We start from the raw sequence: 15725 nt of genomic DNA, 5'->3' as shown, positions 1-15725 counted from the left end.
CAAAAAACTACTTCTGCAATGTTTAGCCATTGTTAACATGAAGCCTCCGAAACAAAAAAATGACTTGCTGTGATAATTTAATTTTTGTCACAACTGAAATTCAATACTTAGAAGCAAAGCATGATAATTGGTAATTGTGATATTTTTTACCTATTTTTTCATGTCAACTTGCAGTAGTTAGCCAAATATTTTACTTTTATGATCACCTGTGTTGTTAACTGAAGCCTCCGAAACACAAATCGCTTGAATTGCCAATTCTAAAAAATAACTCCAATTTCTGTGAAACTTGGCTGGGAGGTTCCTTTTATCAAGTAGTATTTGTACATGAAGTTAGACATTCAAATTATTTTGTGAACCCAATTAAAACTTAAAAAATATGTTTAAGGTTGGGAAATTTCCATTGTAAATGACACTTTATGTAAAAAAAATTTCAAAACTGCAATTACAAACAAAGCAAAACATGGTATAAAATGTAACTTATATCTGTTGACTTACTTTGGAATGGAATTTCACATGTATTCCAGCTTTCATGTCATAATTTTCTGAGCTTATGTAAAATACATTTTTCTTAGATTTTAACCAAAATGTTATGGAAATGTCATTTTTTTTATTAGAAATCAAAAGGTTTAAGCCTTGAAACATTATTTTACTGGAATTTAAGTTGCTTCTATGCATGATTTCAGTAAACAGAAACATATTTAAGTGGTTTGAAATTTTGACCCTAAAAATCAAAAGTTACACCCTTTACTGTGAAAATGACCATATGCAAATTAGGGTCGTTTGGAAAAGTTTCTCCCACCTTATATAAATCTTCCACTTACCAAAAATAGTTTTCATTTATACTATTCACCGATATAATTGGCTGCTGCATTTTATGTTCAAACTTCGCGTTGCGGAATGATGTTGCTACCTAATTGGCTGCAGCATTAAAAAGAATTTCATGTTGCAGAATGATGTTGCTTGGAATTGCCCATATTATCATAAACATTATCCAGTTTCATTCATTAATTCAAATGAGAATATATTCCTCTACACAGCCTTTTTTTTCAACCTGTACATGAATGCAACAAATCTGTTGAAATTACACAATGAGCGTGTTTATATTTAGCACCCCGTATTATCTCCCTTTCATGCCCCTGCATTTTTAATCCTCTCACCGACAACCGGGTTGCTCCTGCAAATGCAGGGTAACGATTCACTACTCATGTATTTACAAGATAGTGGGAGAGTGGAAGTCCAGAAAAACTTCTTGTGACCACCTTCAAGCTGCTTTAAGGTCAGATTTTGAGTGCTTGTGCTATAGTTTGTCAAAGTTTAAGTGACTTATGGTGTCACAAATCATCACCCTGACTGTTTCTACTGGGCATGACAGTGGGAGTGGGTATTACCCACTTTTAACCATACACCAAAAAAGGTGGTTGACAGTCCCAGGGGGTCACTCCCATTGTGGCCTGTACACCATCCTTAATAAAAACGTGTTAAAGGGGTAGTTTTTCGTGGGTAGGCACGATCGCGTATCGTGTTTAGGGTGTCAAAAACATGAAAAATTGAAAAAAAAGGTAGCAAAATTGCAATGTGCTAATACGCTAATACAATTTTAGGGTATGAAATTTGATGCAAGGAATAAAATTCCTGTTTTGGGTGTAAAACAGGTGTGTGTTACCTGTTTAGGGTATCGTTTTAGCCAAGGGTTAAATCTTTGTTTAGGGTGCTTTTCAAAAGTTGATTATCGCGGATGGTGTACATGCCACAATTGGAGTGACCACCCCGAGTTGACAGTTGATGGCAAGGTTACCTCCAACACTCTTTACCCAATCTGTTTCTAGGAGGGCCATTATCACATATTCCTCAAATCAATCTGCATTACCGGTCAAGTCAACCGTTTGCTCAGTAGTAACACTGAATAGTTTTGTGGTGTATGCTGGAAAGACACTGAATCAACCCACAGAAGGTATCTTACACTTCCCATAATGCATTTCTCACATTTCAATATTCTGTACTGATTTGCTAAGTACGTGCAACATGGCCGGGTCGATAGTGACACAATGTACCTCAATGAACAGAGCACATCTAGATCTTGCAAAATATGACTTGACTATCGACCCATGTTTACAAAGGGAACCTATACAAAGTAATAGAAGTGTCATTTAATGTAATGAGGTGATGCATCATGTTGCAAAGGATTCTGGGAAGGGTAATATATCTCTCCTAGAATCAACCTCTGATGGCAGATATACCTTTCTTGCATTCTAATTCTGATGGGAGCCTTCTGGTCCTGACTAAGTATTCAATGTGCATGGTCACGCACACTGTCATGTGTAAACACAGTCATAGCTCTGTACATAATAATCATGGCTTGAAAGCTTTATTTTACATACAGAACAGATTGAACAGTAGCTGAAAGGAATTCTGTTGCTGAAACCAAGAAATCAGCATAAGTTGAACAAAATATTGAGTAGTTTGGGGATACTTTAATTTTTGCATATTTTTCAATCCCTACTTCTGGTTTTGACCCTTCTACCTGACACTGTTGAAGCCCGGGGGGTACTCAAGTTTGGTTTGGGTAGGTGCCGCTGAGAAGTGGACCCATAAATATACCACTTTTTCAAAGAAATTTGTACCCATTGATATACCAATAGTCAAAATTTTCGGCTGAATTTAACCCAAATTGTCTAAGTTCTTACAAATTTTCCCAAAATTTTGGGAAAATTTTGAAAATTTTGGCTAGATTAGGGACAAATTTGGCTATTTTCCGAAAAAATTGAGGAAATTTTGAAAAAAGGACCCATTCATACCAAAATAGGCTTTGAAAAAGGGTCATTGATATACCAAAAGGCTGAAAATGCTACCCATATTTTATGCACGTCCCGTATGGTCATTTGTACTGAGAGTACCCCGGGTGTTGAAGAAGGAATGAAGAATGAAAGGCTCATTCATGAAAAAAAAAGTGCAGTTGCAAAATATTTACCACAGATTTTTCAACTGTATCATGTATGTATGTCCTAATAAAAATCCCCATTACAAGGGCTTCAAGTTGCCTTCAATTGGCAGACATCTCTTTTTCTTTGGCATCTGATATAATGACAAGCTTGCCTTTGTTTTAGAGTTGACTGTTAGCTTGTCATTCATGGAGGAGCAGTGGCAACAGAAGCATTCAATTTTTTTTTTGGGGGGGAGGCACATTTTGTTCCAATGTTACTGTTCGAACCCCCAAATTGTTTTAATTTCAGACTATTTTAGCCCAAAATAAAGATGAATTTTAGTATTTGATAGGCATGTATGTGCAAAGCTGGTAAATTTGTGCAATTTTACCCTATATATTAGGCTAAAAAGGAAGAGGGTAATTATTGCTTTCTTTTTTCTTCTATCAGGATTTTTAGGGAGCTGCCCCCCCCCCCGATCTGATCCATGGTCAGGGATGCTATAGGCTTTTGTTTGAAAAAAATGTGACCCCTGTGAAACTATCCATAGCTCTCAATAAAAGTGGCCTCTTACTTATTGTTTTGCATACATTTTCTATGGAGCAAGCAGGCATGGAGCAAGCAGGCTACTGCAATGCTTTCACTTTTGCCACTGCATGATATGCTAAATCATCACATAAGCTTGATCTAAAAGTGTTCAAATCTGACAGGTTTCATGAATACATATATTCTGGTCAGCCACAGTACTTCTAACTTATTGCACTAAAGTGAAAGCCCCACTTTTGGGTCAAGTTCCTTAGGGCAATTAGTCAAGGTTAATATTTATCCATGTAAATTCAGTTCTGTCTGCCATCGAAGTAACAGGTCACAGGTGTATTGTTAGTTCTTCTGTGGAGAACTGACCAAGTGGGGCTTCCTGTTTAAGGTGGGTAGGTGGGGAGCATGACCTAGAGTTGATTGCACTCATTGAAAGCTAACATACAAGAAGAATGGTATGGTTTATTTAAGGAGTAACCCAAGGCTTGATATAAGGGGTGTCATTTTTACCCCATGTGCATCTTTTTTCTACGGATGGGACACCCAAAATTTCATTTTCATTGGCCTCTAAAACTCAAGAACAGCAAAGACCTATGGAAATCTAAATGCGATTCTTAACTTCCTCGACTCATTTCCTAAACGATCAAAGTATCTCTGCATCATCAAAATGATTTATCAAGAGAGCATCACGACACAAAATGCGAAACGTGCAACACAGTGAAGAGTTGTTTCCATGGCAAACCCACTTGAATCTGTCCTCGACATCAGCACCATGATAAGAAAGTTAAGAAGTATATGGCTACATGTACTTCAACCGTTGTCAAGAGTACTCCTCTGCCTGGGTATTGTAAGGGCCCCGGCATCACACACAAACTACTGCTGTACACTTTATGTGTGTGAGGGAACAAACAAATAATTTTAGAATTGCGCATGCACTCAGTGGCGTAGCCAAGGGGGATGCTTCCCCCATGAGAAGTCTCACCACCCCCATTATGCTGCTGGCCACCCTGATAAGATTTAAGATTTTTATGGCCTTTTGTACTTTTTAGCCAATTGGCCAAATTTTGTCAAATGTTGCCCCCTTGACAGTTGCCTTTCCACCTTTGCATCCCCTCTGGAAAAGTCCAGACTACTATTGCATGCGCCGCTTTTGACTGATGTTCTTTCAGACACCTTTGGGAGGAGTGCGGAACTGGTCACAGGATCTGTCAGGGGGTGTGGTACCACCTTGATGTGTGTAATAAGTAAAGTGCAATCCAAATATTTCTTTATTCTTGTACCATTAAGTCTTAGGCTCATCAAGGACCACAGTGGAAATAAGTGTGCTTTTTTTCTGTGTTTTTTATCCTTGGTTTGAATCCTAAATAAAATGAAATGAAATGAAATGAAAAAACCTGGAAAACCCTGCATTTATTCTGATTTCATCTAAAAGCCCATACAATGGGCCTCAAGGAAGAACAGATGATTAATTGTGTTTTCAACTGATTGAGTGTCCCAGGTTAAAGAAGAAATAAATAATAATAAAAAAACCCCAATTTTCCTACCCAATTGAATAAAAACATCATCTCCAAAATAATTCAAATTGTTCATGAATTTTGATAACCATTGACTGGTTTATATGTGATCATTTCCAAAAGAGATTTAAACATTGGCTCTTGCAAGATTTTTTTTTTTGCATCTTTTAGAAAACGCAGGTGTATTTTTTGCTGTGGTAAATCTCACACAAAGTCCAAGCATTAGTTTTACCTGACCAAAACCTGTGGATGCCCCAGTTTATTGCACCTGGAAATTGAAATTGAAGCCCATAATTAGACATGTTTCCTTCCATCAAGTTCATTTATACAATGACTTCACAGGGGTACCAAACAGTGATACATTTCAACGGTTCTTACATTATGCAGACTGGCAGACTGGGGCAGACTGGCAGACTGGGTTAGAATATGAAACTAGTATCAAAATATACCATTTGGTATACTAGTGGTAGTAATGTCAGGTTAGAACTACCCCTAATGGTGGACAAAAATTATCAAGGTCATGTCAGGGTCATACAGGCTCAAATTGCCACAGATTGTTGCAGGTTCATAAAAATTGGTGTGAAGGAAAGCGAGACAACAAGCTACAACAAAATGTCTGACGTAAAATCGATATATGTTACGTATAATATCTGGTAAAAATATATTATCGTTTTTATGTCATCAAACATTCATTCGTGCAATAATTATGAGCCCTGGGTGAGGGTAAAATTCAGGGGGTAATTTTTGGCGAGCCGAAAGGGGGGGGAAGCAATTTTTGGCAAGCCGAGAGGGGGGCAAGCGATTTTTGGCACACATTCATGGGGCGCCTTTTGAATAAAACGTGCTAAAAAGGCTTAGGAAAACGGTACGGTACTGAAACGATTTAATATGCAAATTTTCCTGCTCGATCGCCGCAACATTTATCAAGACCATTTAAGGTTTGTAAATTGGGATGTGCAAGGGAGGGAGGCAAAGAATTTTTGGCGGGCGAGTGGGGGGGCAAGCAATTTTTGGCGAGCCATTTCAAAATTTACCCCCCCCCCAACACACACACATTGGGGGGCTCATAATTATTGCACAGCCCCTAAACATTTAAATACTGAAAATAGAATGGGAATAGATTTAAAAAAAATACAGTAGATATGTTACATCAAGTATTTTACATCGAATAAAAAGTCTGTAGGGTGATAGAGTCACTAAACACTATTAAGATTTGACAACCACTTTCCATCCTATTTATCATAAATCTAGGCCACCACACACTATGGACCACAATGACTGCATCCCAATGGCATAGCCCAATGACCTGAATTAAACAATCATAGTGCAAAATTTGACCTGAAGTTGCAGAGTATGAGTTTTTATCCCCATATTTTGAAAGGTCATTCAATGAATGTACAAATGTATTGGGGTTAAAGAACTGTGCCCCTGATAGATGAGCATGTTGTGGATCCTAGTGACACTATTATCCATTATAATACTAGGATTAGGAACACAAGAGGATGAATTCCTAGCATGAGGGTCAACCCAAATATATTGCTCAATACAATAGGGGTATTTTGTTAAATAATTGAATTGAATTGAATACATATAATTGGCCATGCGTTTTGAGTTGGGCCGGTAATGCGTTACATGTTTTCGCGAGATGAAAATCGCATGTTTTTTAGTTTAGATATGAATATCTTTCACATATTATACCCAACATATATAAAAGTATACATTTTCTGGCTGCAAATGAACCAAGGAATCCAAAAATGCACTTTAAAATGACACAGGGTGTAACACTAAGGAGTTATGAAACTGAAAATACCAAATATTTTGGGGAAAAAATGTAAAATTTGACAAATTAAAAAAAAAAGTTAGCTTCACCCCACATATTTAAAAGTTCCATATTTGAATTCCTCTCATTCAGAGCTTTAAATACATATATAACATCATAGGGTTCAATAAAATTAAAATGATTTTACGCCAGCCTCTTTCAAGGCATATTTTCCCATTGACTTCAATGTGTAACCAGAACGGAAAATAAAATATGCAAAATTGCTTCTCAAAGCAAATTAAATTACCTGGAATATGATTGTATGGTGTTATAGTATGCAGTTGAAAGTGAATTGTAAAAATGTGAAAAAAGAAATGGACCTCTTGCATCCTATGACCCCTGGGGTCACTTTTATTAAATTTGCTCCTCCTGATCCTCCTCCTCCTGATCCTCCTCCACCCCGCACATTATGCTAATTAGATGCAAATTATTCAAATGTTAATAACTTTTTACAACTTTTTTAAGGTTTACTGTATTGGTCTCATCACAAGCTTTAATTTGACACCAAATTTAACTACATAGGCTGCATATTAACTGAGAAAATTAAAAAGATGAACCCTAAAATGTCGCGCGCATGTAACATCTCCACCTATTTACTGGCCCAACTCAAAACGCATGGCCAATTATTAAGTATGACATTGGGATGTACCTGTTTACACAGCAACTGTTGTAAAAAATTACAGTTTTATAATGATGGAAAGTATTTCATGAACATGCAACAATCCAGTCTGCCACAGTCTGCCAGTCTGCCACAGTCTGCCAGTCTGCATAATGTAAGAACCGGACATTTCAACCACTCAATTTTCTACTGATTGTTATTTCCGTAAGATATTGTTCACAGTTTTTCAATTTGGCAACATTCAAATTGTTTCTAATTGATTCATCTTTACCAGGTTCTTGCATACATTGTACAGGTGCTTTTAACTTTCCAAACTGAAATGTCACAAAAGTGGGCATTTTCTCATATATATATATATATATATATACAAGAAAGGAAAATATGGAAGTAAAAATAAATGTAACATTTATGGTCAAATTAATTCCTGAGATGCAGAATAAACAATTTCCATTGACAAACATGACATTTAGGGTGATGTATGTCATAATGTCACTATTATGCCCCATTCATCAATAACAAACTAAAACACAGACATCACATTGTGTTGTAATATAAGACTTCAGAGGATTAATGATTCCAAAATTGAATCCATTTTGAATATACAAATATTTTAGATTTTTTTAGGAGAAAGCTTGTTTATAGGTTTAGTAAAAGGAGAGATGTTTTTTCATAGTATCTTAACAAACATGATCACATCATGTTGTGTCTATTTAAAGCCATATTATAACATTTCTTTAAAAATAGATTAGTATTCATTTTCAATAAAATGTTAGCATTTACTGTTAGATATGTCCCTTTTAATTTTGAGCCGAACAAGTGAGGTAAAGCAAAGAAAATTGGAATTTACTACTAGCGCCAATGTATGTTACTCCGGCGGTTGTAATATGATACGATCCTCTGGCGCGAGTGTGTGTGTGTCCCGCACGCCGTGTACGTAGTACTGTGTTGACATCGCATATGCGTTCGACTAATATTTCTATTGTAATAATAAAATGACGGTTCCGGCGGTTTATTCAAAATCTCCAATTTTGAAAAAACTACAGCACCTAAAGTCTTGAATTTTGCAGAGAATCTTTGTTTACTAAAGTACATTACAATCATGTAAAAACCTGAATTTAAAATTTTTTTAGGGCGTTCTCCTCAGCAAGTGTTATAATATGGCTTTAATTGAATGTATAATAATGAATTATTTATTCAACATATCTGAAACAACCATGTCTGCAGCAACAATGATTATAACAAGACTGGTCTCAGATGTGATGAAAATCACCTGTCAATAATTAATGCTATCAAAACCTGAGATGGGGTTGACATGGCACTGTTACATTTTGAAGTCAAGCAATTTTCCCACTAAGATTGAATATTTAGCGTGTCACAACTTACGAAAATACAGTATGTCATCAAAAAATTTATGTTTAAGAAGTGTTACAAATCTAGATTAAAGGAAGGTGACCTGATATATTTGGAAAATCAAATTCTTTAAAACTTACCTATAACATAAAATGTCGTCCCTTTCAAACATTGATGCAAAAAGAACATGTAAATGTGTCTTGTAAATGTGACTAATTCCTTATGGAATTACTGACATTTCATACAGCATGATTTTGGTAGCCTACAGTGTTTTTATTAATGATAGTCATCATGATCATGTAATAAATTGAGATCAAATGAGAGATCCTATTTTTCTCATTAACATATTGAAATTAGGAGTTCCAAATAGGTATATTTCCGAAGATATGATCAAAAAACTGTTGAATTAATCTAAAATATGGTATACCACATTTGAGACTAATTCGACAGTTTTTTGATGATTTCTCCAAAAATATACCAATTTGGAACGCCTAATTTCAAGCATGTTAATGAGAAAAATATGAGCTTTCACCTGATACCAAAATCAGCATTTTGATGATGTAAAGTGAGGGGATGATTTTGTCAATCAGGTTACCCACCTTTAAATGGGCGAGGTCCAATCTTTACATGTTATGCTTTCTACCTTACATTGAGACTATAATTTTAAAAAAACCCTTTTGTTTCCAAATTTTGAGTTTTTGAGCAGTTTTAATCAGGCCCATAAGCATGATTTTTTTGGGGAGGTGCTGATTTTGAAAAAGTGGATTTTTTTCCAAAGGGGGCAATTATGTGAAAAGTGGACTTTTTCCTCAAAAGCATAAAAAACCTGATTTTTTTTGCTTGCTACGCCCACAAATTATGATATTTTGGGATCCTTCTTATACTTTTGCAAATGTAAGGGGTGTGGCCATAGGATAGTACATACATTGTTTGTTTAGACAGTTGCTCCATGTGGAAACACACTTGAGTCCTGATGGGACCAGACTCAAACAAAGTCCTCAAACCAAGCTAAAAAATCTACATAAGCATGCTGGGCTATTTATATGGAAAGAGAAGTGAGAAACAGATTTGAAGACAAAGAATGAGGAAAAGAAGGCCCCTCCCAACAATCAAGTGAACAATTTTACTGTCAGCCTTTTGAGTCAAGAGAAAGTGTTTAATCCAATCTTAACTGCCACAAGGCTATAATTGTACACTTTCAGTGTGGTTACCACAATTGACCACATTTAATTTGTTCTCACCATCTAAATATTTCAGTTCAGTTCAGATTTACAATATCACATCTTCACATGAATATGAACAAAACGATAAGATTCCAATGATTCCAATGTTTGCACATTTGTGATGTGATCAATCAAGGAAAATGAGTCACATGTTGGGAAAAATTGATTTTGAGATATAGCCAATAAAAATAGTATTCAACTTCCTTTGTATTTTATTGTTCTGAGCAACACTAAAATGGCCATAACTGTGGAACCCTAGGTCTGATTATGATTTGGGTTTCAGCAAAATAAAGCTTTGAGAATGGCTCACGTAATAAAATTAAAAACTGAACTTTGATTCTGATCAACATCGGACTCATTCAGCTTGATCGCATCACATATGATAGAATATGTAGTAAATTTACACAAAAAGAAGTATTTCAGAAACAGACAGACCAAGATACAAATGTATACAAACCTTCTAGAAGTTCTCCCTTGGCATCGCCACCTGGGAAAGGCATCCCTGGCTCAAACCCATACTCTGTTAACGTCCTACGAGACTGGGAGTACATCTGCATGCAATACAAATAGAAACAGCAATATCTTCATTGTATCATTTTTTTCTCATATGAAAGAATTCTTCCTGTACTAAGGGCTCATATTGAAATACCCTACCACGTTTTCACACAGAAAGAAGGCAGGATTCCCCTCACTAAACGCGCGCCTCAGGAAAGCTTGGTCACAAAACGGATGGATATATGCATCAGTGATACACCCTGCCCAGGATTTTAACAAAAGAAGGCTAGCATAGGAAAGCTGCAGGATGGCGCACACCTTCCTGTGTAAGGGAATTTCAATATGAGCCCTAACTGCTAAGTAGCTAGCTAAAATTATGATCCCATAACAGACATTTCTCTGATCAAACAAATATGCAAAAAGTATTTATACAAATTTCACACACATCAATATCATAATGTACAATCTTTTTTTCATGAACTTGGTTGATTTTGTTCAAACCTGATTTTTATTAGGCATATTTGGATCATGTTTATGCACATGTCCCAACTTACATTTTACACTGAAAATCCGCCGGTTAAATACGAGGGGGTATCCAAAAGTTTTTGACATCACACAGAAGTGAAAGTGCTATACCGATGAAATTTTGTCAGTGTAATCACTAGTCCTTATGTACATTATGGTCCAAAAATGGTCTCATAAGTATGTTTACTTTCTTCACAGGTGGCACTAGATGGGAAGTAGGCGCATAACCTTTTTGTGATAAGATCCTCCACTTTCTTGAGTTTTTTGCACTGTGGCGCATCATCCGTAAGTGATGGACGCCCACTTCTTGGCTCATCTGTGAGGGACATGTGGCCAGTTTGGAAATTCCTTTTTCAAAAAGCAATAGTGCCATATGATGGGCAATCATCACTGTAGATTGCTTTAACTTCATCATAGATTTTCTGAGCATTGTAGGCCTAACCCTTCAAATGCAGGAACTTAATCATGATGCATGCCTCAATTTTCACCATATTGCAGGTTATGCACCTACTGCCCATCTAGTGCCCCATGTAAAGAAAGTAAACATACTTATGAGACCATTTTTGGACCATAATGTACATAAGGACCAGTGATTACACTGACAAAATTTCATCAATATAGCTCTTTTCCTTCTGGGTGATGTCAAAAACTTTTGGATACCCCCTCGTATGTCCCTGATAATAGGCGGAAATTATTTGTTTTTTGTTACTGCACACATCAAGTCCCAACTTACGCATGCGTAAATTCATAAAGGGTACACCAGTCATGCATTACACAACTCATCATCAGCTTTCTACTTCTGATACCACACTGCTTCATCAACTTTTAACTGCTGATGGCATACTACTTCATCAGCTATCCACTGCTGATAGCACAATACTTCATCAGCTTTCTACTTCTGATAGCACACTACTTCACCAGCTATCTACTGCTGATAGCACTCTACTTCATCAGTTATCTACTTCAGACAGCACACTACTTCATCAGCTACTTCTGGTAGCACACTACTTCATCAGCTATCTACTGCTGATAGCACACTACTTCATCAGCTTTCTACTGCTGATATCACACTACCTCATCAGCTATCTACTTCTGATAGCACACTACTTCATCAGCTATCTACTGCTGATAGCACTCTACTTCATCAGCTCTCTACTTCTGACAGCACATTACTTCATCAGCTATCTACTGCTGATAGCATTCTACTTCATCAGCTACTTTGATAGCACAGTACTTCAGCAGCTATCTACTGCTGATAGCACTCTACTTCATCAGCTACTTCTGATAGCACAGTACTTCAGCAGCTATCTACTGCTGATAGCACTCTATTTCATGAGCTATCTATTTCTGATAGCACACCGTTTCATCAGCAATCTACTGCTGATAGTACTTTACTTCATCAGCTATCTACTTCAGACAGCACACTACTTCATCAGCTACCTCTGATAGCACACTACTTCATCAGCTATCTACTGCTGATAGTACACTACCTCATGAGCTACCTGTTTCTGATAGCACACTGTTTCATCAGCTATCTACTGCTGATAGTACTCTACTTCATCACCTTTCTACTTCTGACAGCACATTACTTCATCAGCTATCTACTGCTGATAGCACTCTACTTCATCAGCTACTTTGATAGCACAGTACTTCAGCAGCTGCTGATAGCACTCCACTTCATGAGCTATCTGTTTCTGATAGCACACCATTTCATCAGCAATCTACTGCTGATAACACACTACTTCATCAGCTATCTACTGCTGATAGTACACTACCTCATCAGCTATCTACTTTTGATAGTGCACTACTTCATCAGCTATCTACTGCTGATAGCACTCTGCTTCATCAGCTCTCTACTTCTGCAGCACATTACTTCATCAGCTATCTGCTGCTGAGAACACTCTTACTTCATCAGCTAGTTTGATAGCACAGTACTTCAGCAGCTGTCTACTGCTGATAGCACTCTACTTCATGAGCTATCTATTTCTGATAGCACACTGTTTCATCAGCGATCTACTGCTGATAATACTCTACTTCATCAGCTGTCTAAATAAATAAATAAATAGATAAATAAATAAATAAATAAATAGGCCTAAATAAATAAATAGCACAGCACATTGTTTTTTGTACTTCAGCAGCTATCCACTGCTGATAGCACTTTACTTCATGAGCTATATGTTTCTGATAGCACACTGTTTCATCAGTTATCTACTGCTGATAATACTATTTACTGCTGATATCACAATACTTCATTACTGAGCTGAGCTATCTATAGACTTCTCCGTAGTCCACTTGCCAATTGTGCACTACTCTGGCTATTACATTTAATGAGTGCACAATTGATAGATTTTCACAACTGATCTTTTCAGTCACCGTGACGCCCTCTGTTTGTTAGCTTCCCAAGTGGACTACTGACTTTGCCTTGAGAGTTAGGCCAATTTCTGGCCTAACTAAAATTGGTGATGATGTAATGCATCTTTAAAAATGAATCTGGCTTGTGATTGGTCGCCCAGATCTCGTTATTGTTTAAATCCTCCCGACGCGTAGGCCTACTGGTACCATTATAACTATATTACATGGTACACAACTATCTAGGGAATGCGGCGCTTTTGTGCTGGTGGATGAACGTATGCATCTAGCGTGTATTGTACCACCATGCTTAGTCTTGTGGTTAGATTTTATTGATAAACAAGTATGATTGACAGTGTGTGAGTCCCGGGGTAAAGTTCTGCTTAAAAGTGAAAGTCCATAGTCGGTTTTTCGGATAATAAACTGGCAGATTCTAAAATTAGAATTGTTCAGTATTGAAGTGTCATTATAATTATGCCATTATGATATGTTGCATTCAATAATATAAGCCTCACGTGAGGGCCTATACTTTACTTTTACTGTCACAAATATAATTATATAGCCTAAACTTTTTTTCATAACCATTTTATACTAGTATTTTGATGTAGGCCTACTAAATATCAGTATAATTTCGAGTTCAACTGAATGCGTTCATCATGATTAATAACATTTTTATTTATCAAAAATCGACTATGGCATAGTCTAAGCTATCTATCACTGATAGCACACTATTTCCTTACTAATTACAGGTGATGGCACAATACATATACTGCTGATAGCATACTACTTCGTCAGCTATCTACTGCTGATAGCACACTTCTTCATAGCAACTAGCAATCTACTATGCTGTATACTGTCAAAAACACACCACTTCAACCAGTATCTGTTACTGATAAAACTTTTTCCTGAGGTACTGGCTACAGGCCTATCACCCCAAACTCTAAGTCTGTGAAAGCGCTCCCAGTAAGCGATCAAATTTGAAGTAGTGTTGAAGTCAAAAAATTCTTCTAATTCATGTATTTTTTATTTTATTACACCTAACTTTATCTATGGGAATGAGGTTGTCTTGTAGATGGGGAAAACTATCGCACAGTGAAATCGGTCATAAAATGTCAATTGCGATTGACCAATAAAGTGGCATGATTTGCTCATGAATATTTATGAGGTATACAAATGTAATAATACACAATCTTTCTATGTACCAATAACACTATTTTATACTACCCACCTACCTAACACTTCTTCATTTGCTATCTATTGTTGATAGCACTTTTTTTCTACAACTGATGGACACTAAATGTCCTTAATGTAGTATTATTAGTCTTATATTATTAGTAGACTTTAAATATGCTAATTAAAGTCTACTAATATTAATATTCAACAATATAATCAGTAGCATACAAAAAATACTTATTCATCATGCTATAATTTATCTCATTTATAGAAATATACATGTACACTACTAATTTGTCAGCCCGTTTCACAAGAGCAATGAACCAAATCACTTCAATTATTAAAGCACTCTGAAAAACATGATCACTGGAGGAAAGCTGGTGGTGCTTTTGTAATTACAAATTCAACATCATGTTGAAATACAACATCATTCCTTTGTGTGCTATAAGGCCTGAAAAAAAATTGTTTGATTGGCGTAACCCGACCGATCCTAAAATTTTAGACGTTTTTGGGGGTTTTTTTGCAAAAAAATAAATACTAAATACAAAATAATAAATAAAGAAATATATAAATTTAAAAAAAATTGAATTAAAAAAAAATTGAATTAAAAAAATTGAATTAAAAAAATCGAATTAAAAAAAAAAAAAAAAGAAGAAAAAAGTTCCAAGGCCTTTATCAAACGCAATTTACAGCTTTAAAAGTAGAAAAAAAATCCCGACCTATCTACCCTAATTTGTTTAAATGTTACGCCAATCAAACAATTTTTTTAGGCCTAACAGTTTAAATATATGACAATGTACCATCAGAGTGTTAATTGTAAATTACTAAAGGGAGAGTATAGGACAGTTGGGAGGTAGTTGGGAGTTTCTGTTCGGGGACAGAGTTAGAATATGGCTCGGGGGAGGGGGGAAGCAAGTCAAAAGTGCCAAATATTCTGGTCAAGCCAATGCCACCCAAGAGGATTTGAACAGTATTAAAATAGAGCTCAAGTTCTGAAATGGTTTTGATCTTTTAAAATTTAAGAAAAACACATGGGAGTGAGACAAGCTCTTATAAATAAAACAGTAAAGAAAAATGGGAAATGTGGTATGATGGAGATCCCCATTTCCCAATATAAAACCAAGGACATTCTGGTTAATTCTTACATTAATATTCTATTATTTAGAGTGTCATGTATGCAACAGTGATTGTCGAGCACCT

The 15725-nt window shown here is 36.2% G+C and overlaps 1 protein-coding gene across 1 annotated transcript in view; it reads right to left on the bottom strand.

Annotated features, from left to right (window-relative positions):
- LOC140161062 (coiled-coil domain-containing protein 134-like) overlaps nucleotides 1-15725 on the bottom strand; it is an 85654-nt gene that overhangs the window by 55939 nt on the left and 13990 nt on the right. Inside the window, 1 exon segment of the mRNA XM_072184450.1 lies at nucleotides 10441-10534. Within this exon segment, the coding sequence (XP_072040551.1) occupies nucleotides 10441-10534 (94 nt within the window).

Source organism: Amphiura filiformis, chromosome 9 (genome assembly GCF_039555335.1).
Source record: "Amphiura filiformis chromosome 9, Afil_fr2py, whole genome shotgun sequence".
NCBI lineage: Eukaryota > Metazoa > Echinodermata > Ophiuroidea > Amphilepidida > Amphiuridae > Amphiura > Amphiura filiformis.
Note: the sequence above shows the minus strand (reverse complement) of the source record. Positions and strands in the feature narration are given on the sequence as shown.